At 39.6% G+C, this 21,143-nt stretch overlaps 1 protein-coding gene across 3 annotated transcripts in view; it reads left to right on the forward strand.

Moving 5' to 3' along the window:
• The first annotated feature begins 6,235 nt into the window (after window positions 1-6,235).
• adam12a (ADAM metallopeptidase domain 12a) overlaps window positions 6,236-21,143 on the forward strand; it is a 115,887-nt gene continuing 100,979 nt past the window's right edge. For 2 of the 3 annotated variants that reach the window (XM_008437119.3, XM_008437120.3), the window contains exon 1: window positions 6,236-6,748. In XM_008437119.3, coding sequence (XP_008435341.2) covers window positions 6,649-6,748 — 100 coding nt within the window. In that variant the 5' untranslated portion in view covers window positions 6,236-6,648. The remainder of the gene's footprint in view (window positions 6,749-21,143) is intronic. The other variant, XM_081601112.1, reaches the window with a different exon arrangement.

Genomic DNA, 21,143 nt, shown 5'->3' on the forward strand with positions numbered 1-21,143 from the left:
ACTCCATTAATGAAGACGCTACATTTTAAATATGTTAAAATGATCAACAGCACACAGAAACTGATAACCGATTTGTTCCAGAGTAAATGAAATGTTTAGATGTTTGTTTTAGATATATTACAGATTCTGGGTGATTATAGTAAGAGCCTTATTCTGCTTACGTGTTATTTGCAACCTATTTTTCAACCAAATGTGCGTTATGTGACACACATACGTACTTTCAACCTGTTTGTTATTAATTATGTTTTCTGCATGCGGTTTGTTCTTTAAATATTGTGCAAATCTGTCATAAAAATTCTAATGATTCAAGTAAACTTAATCTATATTGAGCTTCTCTAGTCATACTGACAATTGAAAGCTTTTAACACTACGGCCACATTCGCCCATTCACACACATTTACACAGTAACTTTAGCGTTAAGTGTCCTGCCGTGGGACACACAGACATGTGACAGGAGGAATCAAACACACTACTCTCAAACTGCAAGGCAACCGCTTTAGACACCGAGCCACAGTCATCTCAAACATAACTGCTTACAGTGGACTTAGCCTCTGATTTGCCAGCTTCTGTTGAGACGGAGATTGTTTTGAACATTTGTCAGCTATTAAAGTTCCCACTATTTAAGCATGTGCCACCTCGAAACTTTAGTTTTTAACTTGTAGAGAATGTGAACTAAATGAAATATGTTATAAGCTGACCTTTCATTCCTTTGCAGTTATTTGTAGCTGCATTTCCTTAGTTAGTCTAACATCTAAAGTTTCGAAAGAATATAATTAAATGTATTAGCTATAATGTGATTACGTGGACACTGTGATATTTCTTTGTGATTTTCATATTTAATCTAAACCTCTTGTTCCATTTAGAAAGAAACCGCAAAAAGTTTGGTTTCCATAACTGGGAATTTTTTTTTCTCATCCTTGTGATGATTCTGTTCATCCACTAGAGGGCGCTATTGTCAAAGATTTCTCCTTTGCCACACGTTTGCCAAGATGTTCAAGAAAAGCTGCAGCTTAGGAGCACACATTAATAGGATTTTCAGCATGTAGAGGTGGTGCTATTTTGTGTTCCCTCTTACTGTAAACACTTCAGAGACTTGAGTTTTAGTTGCCCAAAGGATGATCATTTATTTCTGTTTCTCACACAACCCCGTACACACACTGTGTCTCATCCTGAACAGGAACCCTGAACAGTCTCATTGTGTCAAGTGTATGAGGCCTGCGTTCCTGGTGAAACAAAAGGCGATTCAGTGTGGAGAGTGCATTGCCACCATTCACGGCCAAACAAACACACACGCACAGCCTCTCCGCCCACGCCGTCGCTGGGGCTGATAACGCAGGCTGGGGGAGAGACGGTGCAACAGGATACGCAGGGTCCTGCAAAGGGAGCCTGACACCCTGACACCGCTCCAGATCCTGTGCAAAATCTCAGGCTGCATGGTGGATCATGTGTGTGAGTTTTCTGATTGTAGAACATCAAGAACATCATCTCTTACAGGCATCCTGCCGTGTAGAGCATTTCAACCATTCAAGTATTTGCTTCCCTGATTCAGAAACTTTGTTGTTTTTTTTTTTAATCAAAGAAGCAACGATTAACTTACTGATTGCATAATGGATTAAAGGAGAGCATGCTAACCTCTGACAGCTGTGAATACAAATGAAAACATCAATGCATATCTTAAGATAACTCTATTTGTCTTCCACTTTTTTCTTTTCGTGAATCTCAATTGATTTATTGACATCTGCTTTTCTAGAATCTAGCAGGTAAATCCACACCAAATCCTTAAAGCCCCACAGAGGCCACTTAAAATCAGCTGCTGCTGCTTTTGTTTTGTTTTTTTTCATTTTGTCCCCACTTCTGCCCACAGTGATAAACAGACACATGCTGGAGTCTTTCCAGCTAACCTGACCAACAGCTCTGAAATGTAAGTAGATCCACAACCACCCGTGCCTTACAGACCATTGGTAAGATTTAAAAAAAATCTGTTTTACAAAAAGAGAACCAATGCAGTGACTTAAGGATGGGTGTGATCCATGTTCTTGGTGTTGATCTGGACTCTGGTGTTATAACTTTTTAATGAGTTGCAGCTGACTTGTATTATCATTTTTTAAACAGAAACCAGATGGAAATCTATCCCTTCCATGCAGACACAGATGCAAACTCCAAACGGAAAGACTCCATGCCAGAATTGAAACCCAGGACCTTCTTGCTGCAAGGCAACAATGCTACCAACTGTATCACTATGCCATGATATTGGTAGAGATGCAAAAACATTAGTCTAATTTTCTAAAAAAAACAACAACAAAAAAACACAACATGCATGCCCTAGTTTTTGTGTGTCCTGATTTGGCAGAAACCCCTCATTTGTCATTGTACCTGTGCTGCATCAACAGAGATGTTGGGGGTGTGTGTCTCTCTTCTCCTCTTCTCATGTCAGAGTGTGTTTGTCTTCATCTGATCAAACTGCTGCCTGGATATCCTACCACCTTCTGCTGCTACTTCTCCAATCTATATGGAAAAGACAAAAAGACGGGGATTCCAGCCCTCCTTGTAGGTGATTCAGAGTAAGACTCTGCTGTTTTACTTTGTGTTTTTGAATTCTGTATTAAGAGGTTAACTCTTGCCTTCCCCACAGAGCCGTTTTGATACCTTTGGCTACTACTTCCAATCCCTTTAGGAATAACCGGAAAACCTCTTGACCTGGAGCTCACTACTAACCCAACGCACCAACATCCACCAGTCTGTTTGCATTTCGACAGCTAGGCTGCTAGATCGGATAAAGACTAATCGAATACTCACCTCCAACAATCTACCAACCACAGCAATCCCCCCAATTACCAGTATCTCTCTTGAGACTGTTTACTTCACTCCAGAAGTAGGAAATAATCCTTTTAAAGCTCACCTGGTGCTGTTCTCTCAGAGCCCCCCTTAAGCTTCTCTCCCTCTGACTAAATCCCGGGCCGGTGGCTGTCAAGTCAGACTTTGCTCTTGCTCTCATCCCTCTTACATAAAATAAATATGTTAAATGTACTTTGTGCGCCCATAAGCGTTGGAGTTGCATTACAAATATCCCAATTCCGCGTTTCCCTCTGCTGTACCGGCTACTTTCGTGTAATTTGCCTTTGCCAGATTACCTCACATCATGGGATGGAGTAACACGCTTTCACCGACGTCCTCGTACCGTCACTTTCACATGACTTCATGTGATGTGAAACAGGGCCGCAAGACGAAAATATTCATAATCCTTCACAGTTTGATTCGGGGGAAAATTTTCGACAGTCTTCCCAATTACACAAAAAATAAGCAGAGGGAACGTCTGAGGAGTCGTCATTCAGTGCCAGCGATTAGCCCATGGATGGAGGAATGTGACCTCTTCTCAGTGTCAGGGGACATTGCAGCTGAATGGAGCCTTTGTCACTGTGTTCGTTTCGTAACGGGTTTCTGTCCTCAAAACCGCATATTTAAAAGCGAGCGCTTTGATCCGCGTGTAATGTGCTGAAAGACAGACGATCGCTCAACAAGATCCTGGAGTTTGTTAAAAAAATAAAATAAAATAACGAATGAATGAAACTTGTAAACATTTATTCAGTCGCAACGATACGCCACACACCTTTAAATTTTGTCCTCACTGAACAGATTTTCCATTCAGTTAATGAAAAGGACAAATACAGAGGGGTAACAAGGTTTGTAGCAATAGTGCAGCTTTTTTTTTTTTCAAAAACTGAGCACAAAAAAATTGTACTTGACATTTCAAGGCAAAGACAAGCAGTGTGAATAAAGTAAGTCAGCAAATAACTGTTTTCTTGAAGAAAGTGACACAGACAAATACTGATGTGCTGAGATATACTTTCTGCTGAACAGCGAAACGGCAAGTGCACAAACATAAATGCAGAAATGACTCTGTCAAGGCTCAGTTCTGGAAAGAGTCACTACTAGTCAAATAATCATCTGTCTACATTCTATAGGGGGGAAGAAACAAGTGCCTCTTCCTATGTACTTGTCTAGTAAAGCCCAGCAAACAGTAGAATCACTTGGGATGAAAGTGGGGTCCTGTGGGATTGGAAAACAGACTAAATATAAACGAGAGGGATTTGTTTTTCCACTTCATATTGTCATTTACTGTATTTCAAATTTGTATTCAAACAGGAAATCAATTCTGCACCTCTCTACCAAACTGCATTTGCATAGCAACAGTGTAAGACTAGGTACTGTCAGCATCTGTACCTGCCCCATTGACTGAATACTAATCAACATTTTAGCTAAAGCTTTGTTTATTTGCCATTTTCTGTATTTTCAAAAATGCGGACGTGCGCATTTATTTCTGATAATCCAAAAATGTAATTGATTCCAGACCACCGGTTTATAAAGTACCTTTTTCAAGCAGCGGTCCCAGCAACAGGCAAAGAAAAATGTGAGAGGTGAAGCTAATGTAGGGCTAGAAAGATGCCGGAAATCAGTTGCTTTGCTAACTTCAAAATAAAGTGTGAAACTCGCATGAACAGTTTGGGTTTGTTAAAACAATTGTTTCTTTCTCAGTTTAATTTGGGTAGGATAAACTTTTCCACATAAAGTATAATATATTCAGCTACATAATGTGTTAAATTTGATTAAGTATTTTCTTTCAGTTCTTATAAATGTTAAATAAAAACAAACACATTATTTCAAAGAATTAAAAACCTCACACTCGAACAACTGATCTTTGTGGGAAGGCGCCGTGGATGACAGATGCCTGTTAAAATGCTAGAATTTTAATGTAAAAATGAGAGCAAAATACATCATTTTGGAACATTTATTACTTTTACATGTATCAGTTCCACTGGTAAAAAAGAACACACTACAAAAAAACAAAAACAAAACAAAAAATCAGAATATAAAGCAAATAAAACTACAGCAATCCAATTTTAATTCAACTTCAACATTTACTCTCCCTTGGAGTCGGTGTGAGGACGCCACGAACTGGCTCAGTTTGCTCTCTCTGACTTGCAGTTCTTTAAATCTGTCAGAGTGAGAGGAAGTCTCCCGCAGCACCTCTTTACGTCATGCCAAATACTTTCTGTCAAATTTAACTGGACTCAGCCCAGCCATCTCGACACTCCAATTTTCCTCTAGCGAAGCCGTTCTTTTGTTGTTTGGACTTTTGCTGGGACTCGCGGCAAAAATAAAACCCTCATCATCTGCTTTCTTGTAAACACTTGAAGGATTGGGTTGAAACTGGCGTTTATATGGCATTTGGAGCTGCCTCGAGTTTTACCCACCTTGAAATAATTTCTAGTTTCGTCTGAAGAAAAGTAACCCTAGACTCACAATGCTTTCAACCACCAAATGTTACTGCAGGTGTGGAGTCCTTTTTGGAAATGTGATAAGTTGTTATTGTGTAAAACAAACTATTTAGAACAGTGGTCACTGGTTCGAGTTTGGTTTCATCACACCATAAGACCTTTTCCCACAAGATTCTGGGAGTTTTCAGTCAGGAATGGATGTTTATCATGGAAGAAAATACTTCCTTCCCACTACACTGCACCTTAGTCTGGACTTGTCAAAAATGGGAGAAGATTGTTGCCACATGTAGAAGAAAACTTGTACACTGTCAAAAATTCATGAACCACCCTTAGGTGTTCTCACTTTCATAAATTTATTTTCTTATTGCTTGAAACATACAAGTTTTTTACCTATTTTTTTTTTTTTGCATCATTGTTATATGGAAATTTCTTTTCCAGCTGTGGATAAGTAAAATTTTATTAAATGCACAATTCTGAAAGTGCAAGTGCAATTTTAAAATTATTCTCATCCAAAGTAAATTTTATGTCTAATATGTTGTTTTGGGGATATTTATTCTGTGTGAGCTCTTGGGGCCATTGTGGCAACACAGATCTGATTGATGTTTCGAAATAAATCTTATTTTATACACTTTTATTTATTTTATTTTTTTATTTGAAAACATTCTTTGATCAAATTATTTCATGGTGTTATTTCTGGCCTCAATTAAAAACGAACCGCTCAATTTAGTTTTAAAGGCAAATATAACTTTTTTTTTTTTTTTTTTCAAAAATCCTGACAAGATCAATGAATAAACATGACAAATCAAAACAAATTATATCTTACGTAGATTAATTCGTCAAAAATACTTTTGAAGAAAAGGGTGTCTTTTACTTTGAAAATTCTAACCGGATGTTCCGTCTTTCTTGTATCTAGCTCAAGGCAGCTGCTGCCTCAGTCAGCTGGTTTTAGGACCAAGAAGAGTCTCCTCAGAGAAGCACATGGTCTCTACTCATGAGGCAACACTTCTCGTCAGTAACTGCTTGGGAATGAAATGTTATTCTAGCGGGCGATTAAGACTGGAAGCGGCTTGTGCCTCTGCTAATGTTGTCCTGTTTCCCCCCCAACATTTCAACCTCCCCACCATTTCCTATTAGTTTTCGCCAGGAGGATTCTCTCCCTCTGGATAATCTCGTTGAATGAGCAAAGACGCGCCGAGTTGAACCAGCTGTCATTAGGGCTTCCCGACGCGCCGCTCTCAAGCGCACTTGATCATATTTCAGGAAGTCCCTTTCTTTTTTATTTCGGGGAGGGTGGGCCGGCTCTTGAAGATCAGCTGTTGCCGGGACTTGTGGCTGTGTGATGGTTGAGCTGCAGTAGAGACGCTTCAGCATCATGAGCATCCAGAGCAAGAGGAGTCTGAAGTTTATTCTGACAGCACTTCAGACTTTGACTGTCTGCTGGTTGATGTGTGACAAGGTTGGCTCTGCAGAAGGTAAGAGGTTTGGGAAACGCGGAGATACTTACTTGCTTTGTGCTTCTATTCCATTCATTCATTCATTCATTTAGCTTTGTTTTCCTTTGAAATATATTCCTCGACTTGAAAAAAAATCTCACTTTTTTTCCCAGTCTTTAAATGTGTAAATATGCAGCGTGAGTAAAAGCAGACGTTGGTGTTCTGTGGTTGATGCATAAATTGGCATAATTGATGTAATTCCTTCATTTGCAGCTGGATTTAAGCCACCACATCTTTTAAGCAACCTACAGGTTCGTCATTCACGATAAGTGTTGGTTGCAAAGACAATCAAGTTATTTACGTAACTCGGTTTAAAAACCAAGCCTCGTATGCATTCTATACTCTGGATGATGTGCTGGATCTATCCTGTGTGATGACTCTGGAAACTCTTGTCTCCAGCTGCACTTCACGCTTTGTGAGTCTCCTCCCATCTCTTGAATCCTCTCAAAGCCGTAATTTACCTCCACTTCCTTTTGTGCTGCACATTTCTAGCCACTTAACTTGATACTGCTTGTTCAAGAAATGACTTTTTTTGTGGGATTTGAAAATCATATTTTATAGGTCTTTTGTAATATTCTGGTTCTTCTGAGGGTCCATAATAATTAAATGGAACAGGGTGTGCACCTCCTCTCGCCCAATGGCTGCTGGACATGGGCAACACCCATCCTTTTGGCCCTGCAAGGACAGGCAGGTTTCCTATGGATGGATGTATCACGCTGTGTGCATGTTTTAAAATATATGTTTAAATAAACGAAATGATGACATGCAAATGTATTAAGATGCGTATTTGCCACAGACATTTTGGATATATCTGGGATGGATCATTGCAACCAACATCCTAAATATCACGGAGTGGACGAGAAGAAGTGCAATGGGGGATAATCTGGTCCTGTTCCAAACTTTTAAACTTTTGTTAAACTTTTTAAACTCCCCAGTGAGACATTTAAACAATAGAGAGTTGATTTATTGTGGTATCTTGTGCAGTTACTGCTCTGTTCATTCTCCCTTACAGCTGCTCCACTGTCACTTAATCACAGTTGTACGTTCATTGTCCCAGTGATCACCCTCCTTGAATAAATAATCCTCCCGGTTCATTCAGTCTTTAGCAGATCCTCCTGACCCTCTGGTCGACCTGTGTTTTTTTTTTGTTTTTTTTTCCAGTCCCTCCTGTTGGGTTTTCCCATCACGCTCTTCGTTGGCCACGTTGAATTGGAAACTCTGTCTTCTGCTCTGAACTTGATCATTTTTTGTAAGTCTTGAATCACGATTGTCACTGCGATATTAGCATGAGATATGTCACAACTACAAGGCAGTACGTCGATGCCGGATATGTTAACTGCATGATATTTTAGATGTCATGCATTCATGCTTGGACACCTGGATGGACTTTAACTATTTATCATGCCACCGCTGGTGCAGATTCTGGTGACCAGTATGATCTTGGAGAATGGTTGGACGTTGTGATAAGTGAGAAGAAAGAGACTAATGAGGAATTTCTGGACTGATCACAATTGTTGTCATTGTGTTGCTCAGCTGTAAAGTCACTGTGTCATGTTTTCAGCTATTTTACAGCCCTACTTTCTCTGGCATCTGATTAAAAAGACTTTAAGCTATAAGAATTGTATTGCAAAAAAAAAACAAAAAAAAACATATTTGCGGTTTTTGGAATCATAACTTTTTAAAACCTCCCACTTAAGTTGTTCCATAATGGATGTGTTCCAGCACTGCACTGAACTCTTCTTGCTCGTTTGAGCTTAATAGGAAACCTGCTTATAATCGTCCCAGTCAAAAATGACGTCTCAGCAGTAAATGGAGAGAGAAAACAGTTTGAGAACTCTGAAGAAACATTCAAGTGAAACCGCTTGTGTGTTTTCCTTGATTTGTGATGCCAACTCTTTCATCTGGGGCTCACGACAAGTGCTCTGTTCACCGAAGGGTGAGATTCGGTAAAAACACCACAGTGTTTAGGGAAGTTGGTGACTCTCTCGTACAAAGAGCTACTTTGACTTTTTGTTGCCTGCTGGAAAAAGAACAAACAAACAAAGAAAAAAAACAAAACAAAACAAAAAAACTCTGGCAGTCACGATGCTCACTGTGGAATCCTGGGAATTAATTACCAGCAAGGGCAATAGTGTTAAACCAGAGATGAAGCAAGTGGAAGTTGTTCATTTATTCATCATCAGTTGTTCCCCGTCAGACGTTTGCCTTGATGTGTCTCTCCCATGGGGCCGCAGACACGGCGAGGAGCCGTTACAGCCGCCGTGTTTGCGCGTGCGACCGAGAAAGGCAGCGGTGATCTGTGCCGGCGGGATGTATGCAGATGTACATGCGTCACGGTCATCAGTGCTGATTGAGATAAAAATGACGAGAGGAGGAAGTGACTCTTCTTAAAACGCGCAGCCTTTTTTTTTTTTTTTTCTTTCAACAAAGGAAGAAAAGAGAGATGGGGAAGTTTTCTCAGGTTGCCCACATTCTGCGACGCTCCAGGCTGCTCTTAAAATTGTGATTTCGTGATATTTTGTTGTTGTTTTTGGTCTGATCAGTCTGTATTAAGTTCTTTGCAGATCCTTTGTTTAAGATCGCAGAACTATGAAGAAACATGCTATGTCTTTAGTTGGAAATCAGAACCACTACTTGTTCAGTCAAGTAACATAGAAGTGGTTACACAGTTGATAACAATATTCCAAAAATGTTAAGCCCTCACTTATGTCTTTTTTGTATTTTTGCTTATGCTAACATAAGCTATGTTTGGCTAAATTGGTCTTTGGCTAACGGAGGGCGCTGACCCTTGGCTAACGGAGGGCGCTGACCCTTAACTCACTGCGCTCGACACTCATTGTGAAGAGCAGATATTGCAATAGTGAAACCCTGCCAGTATGCAACAAGTAGTAGCAGAAAACAATGTAGAGCAGCAACAGTTCTGATAAAAAATAAAATAAAATAACTACACAGTACAGCTTTGAATAGCAACTTTTGTTTTTGCGACATTTTGGACACAATATTCTTTCTGCCATTCCATTAAAATATGCATGTACTTGCGCACACACACGCATTCAGACTTTGACCTGTTTTACAAACGCCTAATTGTGCCGCATGCAAAAAAACGACAAAAATGGTAACAAATCCGCTTTGCTTTAGGTGTGGGATGCTGCCTGCACGGCCAGAAATGGAAACGTAAATTAAGCATGAAGTTGGGAAGCTCCTCCCATTTGGCCTTGATCTTTTGTTCATTAAATGTATCTTTTTTTTATGCTGTTTTGGACAGCATATTTTTCAGTTGATTCTTGAAAAGTGACACAAGAGGATGATTAAAGAAGCATCATGTCTGAAAAGCACTAAAGTATAATAGGCTTTCAATTTCCTTTTCAAATTAGATTATCTAAATTATGCTTTGCACGCATCTTCAGATTCCTTGAGTCGACGCTTTGTAGAGCTGAAAGTCATTTGGGGTATGTCTTCACCAGCTTTGCACATCTAGAGATGCATTTTTTTTCTTCTTTGTAAAAGAGCTGGAGCTCAGCAAGATTGGACAAAGAACATGTTTGGACATCAGTTTTCAAGTCTTGCCACAGACTTTCAATTTGATTTAGGTCTGGACTTTGGTTCATTTTAAAACTAGGAAAATGCTTCGATTTAAACCATTTCACTCTAACTCTGTATGTTTAAGGTCATTTTCCTGCAGGAGGTTGAACCTTTGTTCAAGTCTCATTTTTTTTTTTTTGTTCCCTAGGATTGTATTTATCTCCATTCATCTGTCCATCACCTGGATGGGCAACTTTCCCTGTCTCTGCTAAAGAAAAACATTAGTTTTATTTTGCTGAAGCCAAACCTGTATATGAGGAGACCCTAATCTGACAAATAATAAAAAAAAAAAAAAAAAAACAAACAGGGCGAGTAGGTGGAGGTGGAAGACTTGCTGTTCTTTCCTTCTACTTTGTTTTGCCTCCATATTTTTGCACAGGAAAATATTTCTCCCACTTGCTTTCTCATCCATCTCAATTTCCTTATCTCCAACATGTAGGGGCACAGGAGGCAGCACAAAAATCTTTGAAGTATAAAACTTTATTTGTTGCATTTAAATGCAGCCAGGGGATTTTACTTTAGGCTGCTGCTTAAAAACAGCCCTGATTTTGACTGATTTTTTTTTTTTTTTTGGGTTTGGGGGAGAACATTCACTCAGCACATCTGAGACGGAGTCCAGACCCGACTTTGAAACTATGTTCTCAAGACCGGATTCCCTGATGTGTCTGCTTTGTTCCTTGGGTTTTTGTGATGCTCTTTGTTTATTTGCGTTCTTTTGCAATTTACTGAGGTGTTAAGAGCTTGATTAAATTGCACACAGACTTGATTAACTAATTACTCTGCAGATTAATGATACATACTCCAACAGAAGTTTGTCTCATGATGGACGGTTTGAAAATCGTCCATCTTCAAATGATCCTTTGATGCTAAAAGTGGAAAACTTGAATTTGAAGTCGGATTTTTTTCTGCCCGCTCTTGAACATATGAACTAAAAGGTAACGAACAGAAGTGTTTGCAGTCTTACTTTGTCCTTGTGCACAAATACTTTATCTCCACACTCTGCCCTTCATTCACTGAAGCCACAGAGGAGAGATGGAGCTGTTCATCATGAAATGTCATGTCTGCATACATATTTCATGGGAGCGCTCTTCAAGCTTCCCTGTCGTCTTTCTTTTTCTCCTTCCCCCGACTGTCATGTTTGTTTCCTGACCGGTTATCGCTTGTGAATGATTCCCTCCTATGGTTGACACAATCAACGTCAGCAGGGCCTGCTGTATAGTTTGAACCAGCATGTCTGCCTCTGCCCTGAGCGCCGTGTGCAGCTCGGCGAGTCGACCTGCGGACAAAACGAAGGTTTTAGCTGCGGATATATATTTTGTGGGCTGTTGTAGAGCATTTTTGTAGTCAAAACTGTCCTTCCCTAAAGAGACTTTATCACTGTGATGTGAGTCATCCCAAGTCAAAGCCTTTTAATAGCTTTTCAGTATGAATGGACTTATGTGTTCCAGATGACTTAGTCAGGATATTAAATACTTTGAGGTTGGTGAAAAACAATTGGTCAAGAAGTGTTTGTGCATCAAGACAGACCGATCAAGCAGATTCTTTTTTTTTTTTTTTTTTTTTTATCTCTGTGGGGATGTGGATATGAGAAAATTAAATTGCAGGACTTTTATGATGTGGTCTAACGCTACATGGGTCGCACTGATTTCTCAAAAATCTCGTCTGGACGCATTTGACTCCTCTGTTAAAGTTTGATCGTTTGAAGCCTGAGGCTCGTGTTGGACTTGATCATCGGACTTTCACAGTTTAGCTTCAGGTGCCTCTCTTGGATAAGCCTTCTCAGTCATGTGGTTTAGTAATGCGAGAATTTTTTCCTCATGTGAAGACGTCTTAATGAGTTGCACAAAAGTATCTCACTGTGAAAACTAGGCGTGCGAGGATACAACCAGCTGACATGACAATACTTTTTTTTTTTTTAAATTCACAAGAATAATGGGGTTTTGGAGAAAATGAAACAATCGGCTACACATGTCCTAATGTGCAATTAGATTTGAACCAAGAATTTTGTAATGCCTACGCTTTGCCTGCAGGTGGCAATCAATTGAGTCACCATTTGTTTAACAACCTAAAACTTGCAAGAAGACTATACTGTGCATGACTAAAGCACAACTTGTTTATGAGCTCTCATAAAAGTGCAGCTCGTGTTTTCTTCGACATTGTTCAACCTCATGAAGTCTAATGACAGCGGTAGAAACGAGGTTCAGAGATAAACCCTAAGAAAGTCATTCTCTTTGTTTTCATGGGTAATGCCGTCACTCTCGAGATGCACTATATTGCTAAAAGCTTTCGCTAGTCTTTTGTGTGAACTTCAGTGACGTCTCATCTGCAGGTTTAATACGATGTTGTTCCTTTAACATGAGCTAAGGGTCTGAGCCCAATTCTTGAAAAATACCCAGCCCACAATCGCCTTTGGACCGAAGTTATCCCTCTCAGCAGAGAAGTGTACGAATGTAGATGTGATATTCCTTTACAGAAACGGTGTTAGTTTTATACCAGACGTACCATGAAGCAAACTTTACAAAAAGTTTTTTTTTTTTTTTTTTTTGTCGGTCTTCAGAATATTTTTCTAAAATTCACCGGGATGTTTCTTGGCAGATGGAGAATTGTGGCATTAGTGTTTTTTTTTGTTTTTTTTTATCGATTAAGTTTTACGGGTATGGCTGTAATCCCAAAAAATAAAAAGTGGTTAACAATGTTATGCATCACTGTTGGGTGATTGTATTTTTAGGTTTAGACAGCGTTATTCCCTTAACAAAGAAAATCATTATTTGGAATTCCTGAAATGCCTCCAACAACAGAACTCCCCTAATGCAACAAATGTGGAACTTTTTTGCTGTTCATATATTTTCTTTTTTTCTCAGACATATTCCAGGAGAGATTTTTCTTCCAACACGACACAGTGATTGTGCAACATAACATTTTGTTTCGTTGGATAACAAAACTGTAAGAGGACTCTCTCTCTGGGAAATCAAAAAAATGAATAACACACCCTTGGCTTTCCACAGCGGACATTTTCACACGCTGAACCAGATATTAGATTTGCTGTTCCAGCTCCACTTTGAAAGGAGCTGCCAACTTTGAAGCATAACTTTAAACAAACCATAGCTTGAACAATATTGCACAAGCTCTGAGGTGTCCGTTATGGGCAGATATGATGGCGTAATAGTCTTTAGATTATAAGACAATAGTTTTCACGTGAGCCGCTCTGAGCAATATGAGTTTAATAAATTACATCATATTTCACTCATGGATTCTTAACCTTTTAAAACAAAGAGGCTTTGACTCATGGCTGTAATTATGCTACCTTATTTTCATGCAGCATCCTCCCTTGTAAAGTGGTAACAGCTGAAGGACACATAATGCAATCCAGGGTTCTATGGAAACGGCTCAACGTGATATTTTTTTTATTGTGTACATGCAATTTCACCCAATTATTAATCGTCAGCACAATATTTTAAGCTGCAGTCAAAGATGTTTGCACCAGTTCATGATAGCAAAAACTTTTTTATCCAGGACTTGAGTCCCAACTCGTGTGTATTTGTGTATTGTTTGAATTGCATCCATTTGTATATTTGGATTCTCTCTGGGTACTCTGACTTCCTTCAACTGTATAGATTCATGCATTTTGGGTTAACCTTCCAAAATCAATTGCCTTTGACTTGTGCAGAGAGGCAATAACCCTGTTGTGACCCTGAAAGGACTGAGAAGGTATGGAAACGAGACTAATGAGCTCAGTGTTCGTATCTTGCCACATATGTTGTCATTTAAATACGTCTTGCATCTAAAGTTTGTGCTGCCTTTAATGTCCTGTGCATTTTTTATTGGAATGACTTGTGTAAAATTCACAGTGTCCTATGACATCAGTACCGGTTGCATTACGTTTGCCGTCATGTCGCTGTCTTGTTCACTTTTGTTCATGCTTCATGATCTGGAAAAGTAAACTTAGTACCCTATGCCCAATTTAAAAATACCTCCATGTTGACCTCCATGAGTACCTCAGTTTTTACTGAAGTAACCACAAAGTAGGCCAGATTTGTTCAGAAAGTAGGTCTTCATCGGTGCAGACGGATCAGCTGCATAGCGCCTCATGAGACACGATAAGTGGACTGAGTGATTGCTGTAGAATTTGTATATGTTGATTTTGGACCATTTCATATTTAAAACTGACTTGAAAGGTTTTGATGTGCTTGAAAACTAATTGTGGCAGCCTAACCTAACTGATGACCAAACTGCATGCTGCACTTTTAAATACGCAGGACAGCAATGCAGGAGAATTATTCATGTAAAGCATACACATTGTGTAAGGTACAATGTTACCGGGAAGATTCAAAACCTGCGAGTAGAATAATTCGTTTCTGCTTTTACCTCAATCCGTTTGCCTTAAAGAAACAGATAACTTTGAGTAGGTGGGCTTCTACGGGAAGATTAAAACCAGTCAAAATCTCACCCTTTCGACAACTTAATTTTAAATAGGTTTAAAATTAATCCCCAAAAGTGGAAATGAATAGCTAATCAGACTCAAGAAGGCAACTACAACTTTCAAACATTCCATGACTGTTCATACAAATGTACATTTATAAACTTTGTTTCTGATATGGGCTGCACAGTGGCGCAGTTGGTAGAGCTGTTGCCTTGCAGCAAGAAGGTTCTGGGTTCGATTCCCGGCCCCGGTCTTTCTGCATGGAGTTTGCATGTTCTCCCTGTGCATTCGTGGGTTTTCTCCGGGTACTCCGGCTTCCTCCCACAGTCCAAAAACATGACTGTTAGGTTAATTGGTCTGTCTAAATTGCCCCTAGGTGTGAGAGTGTGTGTGCATGGTTGTTTGTCTTGTGTGTCTCTGTGTTGCCCTGCGACAGACTGGCGACCTGTCCAGGGTGAACTCGCCTCTCGCCCGGAACGTTAGCTGGAGATGGGCACCAGCAACCCTCCCGACCCCACTGAGGGACAAGGGTGTAAAGAAAATGGATGGATGGATGTTTCTGATATGTATATAGATGGATAGATTAATAACTTTGTCATCATATGAAAGGGCAATACAATAAAATTCAAAAACACAGCAACACTGAAGAAGTGCTTAAATTTTTTAAAATTGTGCAGCAATAAATATTCAAACAATTTCACGTGGCATTTGTACAGTTCCGGTCTTAAGAGGGGTCATGTTACTTTCATAAGGATCATGTTGGTAAATTTAAAAGATTATTTGAATCAAAAGGTTTCCTGGCCACAAACAACAAAGCTATCGCAAATCTGCGTGTGTAAAGTTTTTCTAAGCTGAAGGAACAGATTTTTTTTCATCTCTTTAATAACCACGAAGCACATGCAGGGCTCCAAAGGGGCTGAAGTTTGAAAACTCATGACTTAATTTCACAGCTTCAGGGAACATAATCTTCTTGCTTTGCACAGATTTTAATTTCTTGTTCTTCCAAGACAAAGAACAAGCCCTGTCTATTGCCTAATGGGCATGCGTGTTAACAGGAACAAGACAGGACAACCTCCTACCTGCATGAAAATCTAACAAATTGGGCCCGACGAAGGTCCATGGCTGTCAGTTGCTTTGTCTGTGTCTGCCAAAGTTTTTTTTTTTTTTTTTTTTTTCCAAGGGCGAACCCTGTGATGTATTTTTAAATGAAGCGGAGCTAGCAGAACATCAATAGCTCAGAAAGTTTTAACTCCAACCCTGGCCAATTCATCCTTGTTATAAAAGTTTGGATTGGTTGTTAACGCAGTTGGGGGGTGGGGGGAATGGAGCTTTTCTTCTTATATTAAATTTTTAAAACTGAAAGCTTGCATTTTCATATACAGTACCACTTGTGAGCGGATGTCAAACCAACTAAATGTGTTTCTTTCTTTCCGCTGTAGACGTTTTGTATGCATAACTAAAGCCGAGGGTGTAAATTGTAAACTGAAATGCATTAAATGCGTTTTGGAGTATTTTTCCAAGTCTGGATAGAAAAAGAAAAACATCTGCATTTCCAGGCTTTATTCTGAGTTCTATTCTGGTTAGCTCCAATATTTTCACTCCTTCATAAAGTGATTTGACTTAACCTCACCTGTGTTTGGCAGCTGCCGATCATTCGTTTGTCCTTGAGGTGAACTGTAGTGGCAGTGAAAGGTCAATGAAAATGAGGCAACAAACACACTTTCAACAAACAACAAACACACTGCGTGTCGGCTTAATATCTGACACGCAGATGTTAAGCCGAGAGTCAAATGAAAACGTATTTCAGCACCGTCTGTACAGGACTCAGTTCCTGCACATCAACAAGCATTTCAGAAAGAAAGTTGTCACCCTTCCCTGTTTTCAGGTAGTCAATCCTATGAACTGAGTTGTTACCGTGATGAGCTAGAAAACAGAGGTGAAGCAACAATGTCCCAGTCCATTTTGAGCCATGTGCTTCTGAGACAGCTCCATGTAAAAGTATTCACACCATGAGTTTTTTTTTAATTTTTTTTTTACATTTTGTCAAGTTCCAGACGCAAACCTGTATATTTTATGCACAAACATGCAAGTTTTTCCAATATTGTTTTAGAAATAATAAAAAGAATGTGGCTGCATTAACCTGCTGCAAACATTTGACCACCTTTTTCATAATCTCTGCTTGTATCAATTATTATTGTTATTTTGTGACTAGGCACTGGGAAATTTTTTACAGTCAGTGCATGCAGGATATAAATGACAAGAAATGATATGCACACATCCATTTTTTTTTCTTCTGAAAATTACCCAATATGTTGCTAAAATAATGATCAGACTCATTTCAGCCGTAACAAAACGCATATTGTCAGTGGCAGACTTGGTAGCTGTGCGACCCCATACTGAGGGACTTTGAATGAGCAGCACTCATATGCTTGCCATGACAGAGTTCCAGTGAGCTGTAAACGAAATCCATCCGGGAAACCATATAATGAGCTTTCACACTATGACTCTGACCTTCGTCAATACAGTAAGGGACAAAGGGCTCATGGCAGGCAGTAAGCAGCAGCCGTAAGGGGGCGGCTGGCGTAATGGTGTCAGGCGGGAGCATAATGGTACCAGTTTCTCAGACGGGGTTAATCTCCTGTTGAGCGCAGGGGAGTCTTCCTGCTCAAACATTTCTTTCCTATAGAATAATTAATGGTGGTATTTAGTGGCACAAAAGATATATTTACCAGTAGAGGGAGCACAGCAATAACTGATTTAATTACAACCCTAAATAAGAGCCCAATGTATCGGCATCCTATAAGTACGACCACTTGCATCTCTCGTCCCTGTGGGCATACTGCTACCGCATTAGATTTAAGCTAACAAGCCAATGGTAACGGCATGAATGGCTCCTTGCACCATGATGTCACATCTGCATTTCTGTGCTTCCTAATGCAACTCTTAGGAAGCTTGCATAATGATTCCCGTGTGGGTCAGAGTTTTATTTTATTTTTTTTGTACATAAGTCAGAACTAACAAGTCCACAGAGTCACGTTTATCTGTAAAACACATTTTCAGCAGCAAGGCAGTTCAAAGTGCTTTTACATCATGTGAAGCATCGTACCGTCACCAATTATGAAACGCGCAATAAACATTACATTTTGTCAAAAGCCACCATCAAAGTCATCAATCAACAGATACAGTTTTACCTTTGCTCTGATGTTCATCGTTACTATCTTAAATATGGCAATAAATATGACATTGGCTATTAATCATAAGAGTTTGCTGGCTTTTCTTGAGTTATTAGCATTTTTTTACTCAATTAAAATTCAGTAATTCATCAAAGAAACCAATACTGACTGTAACTGAATTGTTTACAGGCTAATGGGGAATTGGAAAAGAAAAAGAGATGGAATATAAATTTTAAAAAGGCAAAAAGTCTTTTGTGTTCTTTTCTCCAAGGTCATTTACTAAGCAGTGTCTGCTTGATGGTTCTTTTCATGGCTTAATTCGTCATTCTGTTCCCAATCATCAATCTGTTTGAATTAGAATCATTTGCCTGCTGCGACTGGGGATAAATTGAGTTCGTGATATGCCCGTCAATCTGCCATTAATATATGAACAATAGCTATAAACATTGGCCGAGTTCCCCCCCCCCCCTGCATGTGTTGATGTCCAAAGCAAATTTTGGCTTAGAAGCTGTACTGGATCACATCCCAAAATCGGTCAGCACTCTGATTAAAGACTGCAGACACATTCTTTTTGATGCAGAAAAAAATGATCATTTTATCAGATCTGCTTTATAAAGAACATTTTTTCCATATGGAACCTAGGAGAGTTATTGATGTGCTTTTTTTTTTAAAACCCTTTCTTTATGTTAAAGCCAGGCAAATTTAATTTGTCTTTCAACCTTGATTTATTCCACATGTATGTCTGTGTGCATCTTACTTCCTAAATTGCTTCAAGTTGTACGTATGATGCAGTCTTTACTCCCTGACAAATCTTTCGTTCAAGCCTAATCTGTTCTTATTGTGTGGTTATATTAAAATGGAAGAAATGTTTAATCGCATTGTCGTTTGAACTGAAAGCGGAGATGGTAGCTTGAGTTTGAAACCTCAACTCGAGTCGCAAGAAAGGAAGGAAAAAAAAACAACTTCGGACTCGACTAAGACTTGTCTGTTAGTCACTTGTTGAACTGTTGGGTGCTGACAGTCTTTTAATTCGGTTTTGTGCCTTGAAGGGGATTTTGCTTGTCAAACAGTATCCTTCATCTTAAAAAGGTAAATTCTCCATTTTAAATCTGATATTGAAAAGCTGTCAGAGTGACTTTGAAATATGTCCTTGTGTGCATATAGTTTGGGGTGCTCCTTATTGATGTGTGCATCCCATCTCTGGGAGGTGCCGCGTGTCGGTGGGGGGGCCAAGGCCTCATCAAGTTTGGAGATGAGAAGAACAGCAGGTCATTTGTGTTCCAACAGAAAAGATTACTACGAATACATTATTACTTGGTTGCCTGTCAAGGAGAGAGTCATGGTTGAATAGCAAGAAAGACTGCTCTGGGGTTCAATAACGCTGAGCAGTTGTTGATTTGTTTCGGCTGACGAGACCGGGCGATAAAGAGCAGAGCTGAATTCGCAAAAGGTTCGTAACACAGGATGTCTAGAGACTTGTAAAGGGATGAGGGAGGTCATCTGCCGGTGCCATGTCACTGACAACTCATTGGTTCTTTGAAGCACTGATTTAGGGGATTTAATAATGATGATTAAAAAAAAACATGCGATAGTCGACTGTCATTTCTTTATATATTTCTCTTGAGGAGTCACAGAGGACTCACGCTGTCTTGTACTGATGGAAAGTGCTTTTGACTTCTATTTCTTTAGAATTCAGAGGGATGTTTTTATGCCTGGTAAGTTCATTCTGATCTCTTAATCACCCAGCCATGAAAAAAAAGAACCAACATAATGTCTACACAAAACGGAGAACCTTAATAAAGACCTTTAAGCGCTTTGGCATCAGAAAACATGACCCACCTGTTTAGAGCTGCCTTTGATTAGCAGCGACTCGAACATCGATCAACGTATTTGATGTGATGGTTTTGATGATGGCATTTAACAGATTGAAATGTGTATTGCTTTCTTTCGTAAGTAGTGACTGTATGATGTTTTTACGATGTAAAGCACTTTGAACTGCACAAATAAACTTGACTTGACGAGGAAGAAACAACGGTGATAGTTTGTGAACTATTTTTAACTCGGTAAACGCAATACAAAAGAGACGTCTCAGACATCCACTGAACTCTGGTGCATCGCGACAGTCGCTTTGTCATCTGTATTTTTTTGGGTTTCCCTTTGTGCTTCTGTCACCTCGCTTTCTGATTGGCTGCTAGTCACATTCAACAAGCTGCAGGCTCAATTGTCCTGTGGGGGGGAAACACCCCGCATGATGGAATACCAGTCCACGACACTCTAACAATTTAAATTTCCCCGATTTGAAGTCATAGCAGCTCCAACATCCTTCTGAGTGGACTAGATCATTCTTAGCTCTCCACGTACAGCAGGAACATCTCCTAACATTATCTTTAGAGCAGTTGTGATAATCGGAATGATCGGGTGAAAAATCTGCCTAATTATCTTGCTGAGTGAACCAGGCTTTATAACGTAGATTCTTAATGGCATCATTTCTCATTAGCCAGTTGTTTATAACACAACAACGTTTATAAGTTTGCCCTGAGGAAAGCAGCATTATTTCTTTATAGTCAGAACTGTGTCACATTTCGTTCCCCTTTGCACACATTGTATCCACATACAGATGTGCAGTCATCATACCTAGCACCACTTTACTGAAGCAATATAAAGTACACAAGCTCTCTTTGTACCTTGCAGCATAAAGGGAGGTGATTATGAACAGGATCTTTATTAAGACATCTGTTTACACTCTTCTTTATTGAACATATAAATAAGGCCCAGAGGGTCCTGGGTGCCACTTTTACCACTCCCTCAACACTCACACTTGCTCAAATAACATTCAAGCTAACAAAACTTGCTTAATACGGCCTTTCCCAAATGTCTCCACTGGGGCTGTGGGGAAGAAATCGGCCTGAAGACTATTTCCACCAAAATGATTCCATTTATGATGAAATCAGACTTCATCACGTAGGGTATTAACAAACTGGGTGTTGGCTTGTAGATTATAGTAAAAGGTTAAAGCGCTCGCTACATGCTGGTTGAATATCATCCTCGATGTGTGCGGGTTTCCATCCATTGTCTTCTACTTGGAGGGAGGGAGTGAGATGAGTGCATGGTTATTCACTGCATCATCTTCCTTTTGGGACCGGTGCATTTCAGCAAAACAAATCACCTCAGCCACAATGCGGACCTGACCTTTCTGCCA

The sequence above is a fragment of the Poecilia reticulata genome, chromosome 19 (genome assembly GCF_904066995.2).
Source record: "Poecilia reticulata chromosome 19, P_reticulata-male-v2, whole genome shotgun sequence".
Taxonomy (NCBI): domain Eukaryota; kingdom Metazoa; phylum Chordata; class Actinopteri; order Cyprinodontiformes; family Poeciliidae; genus Poecilia; species Poecilia reticulata.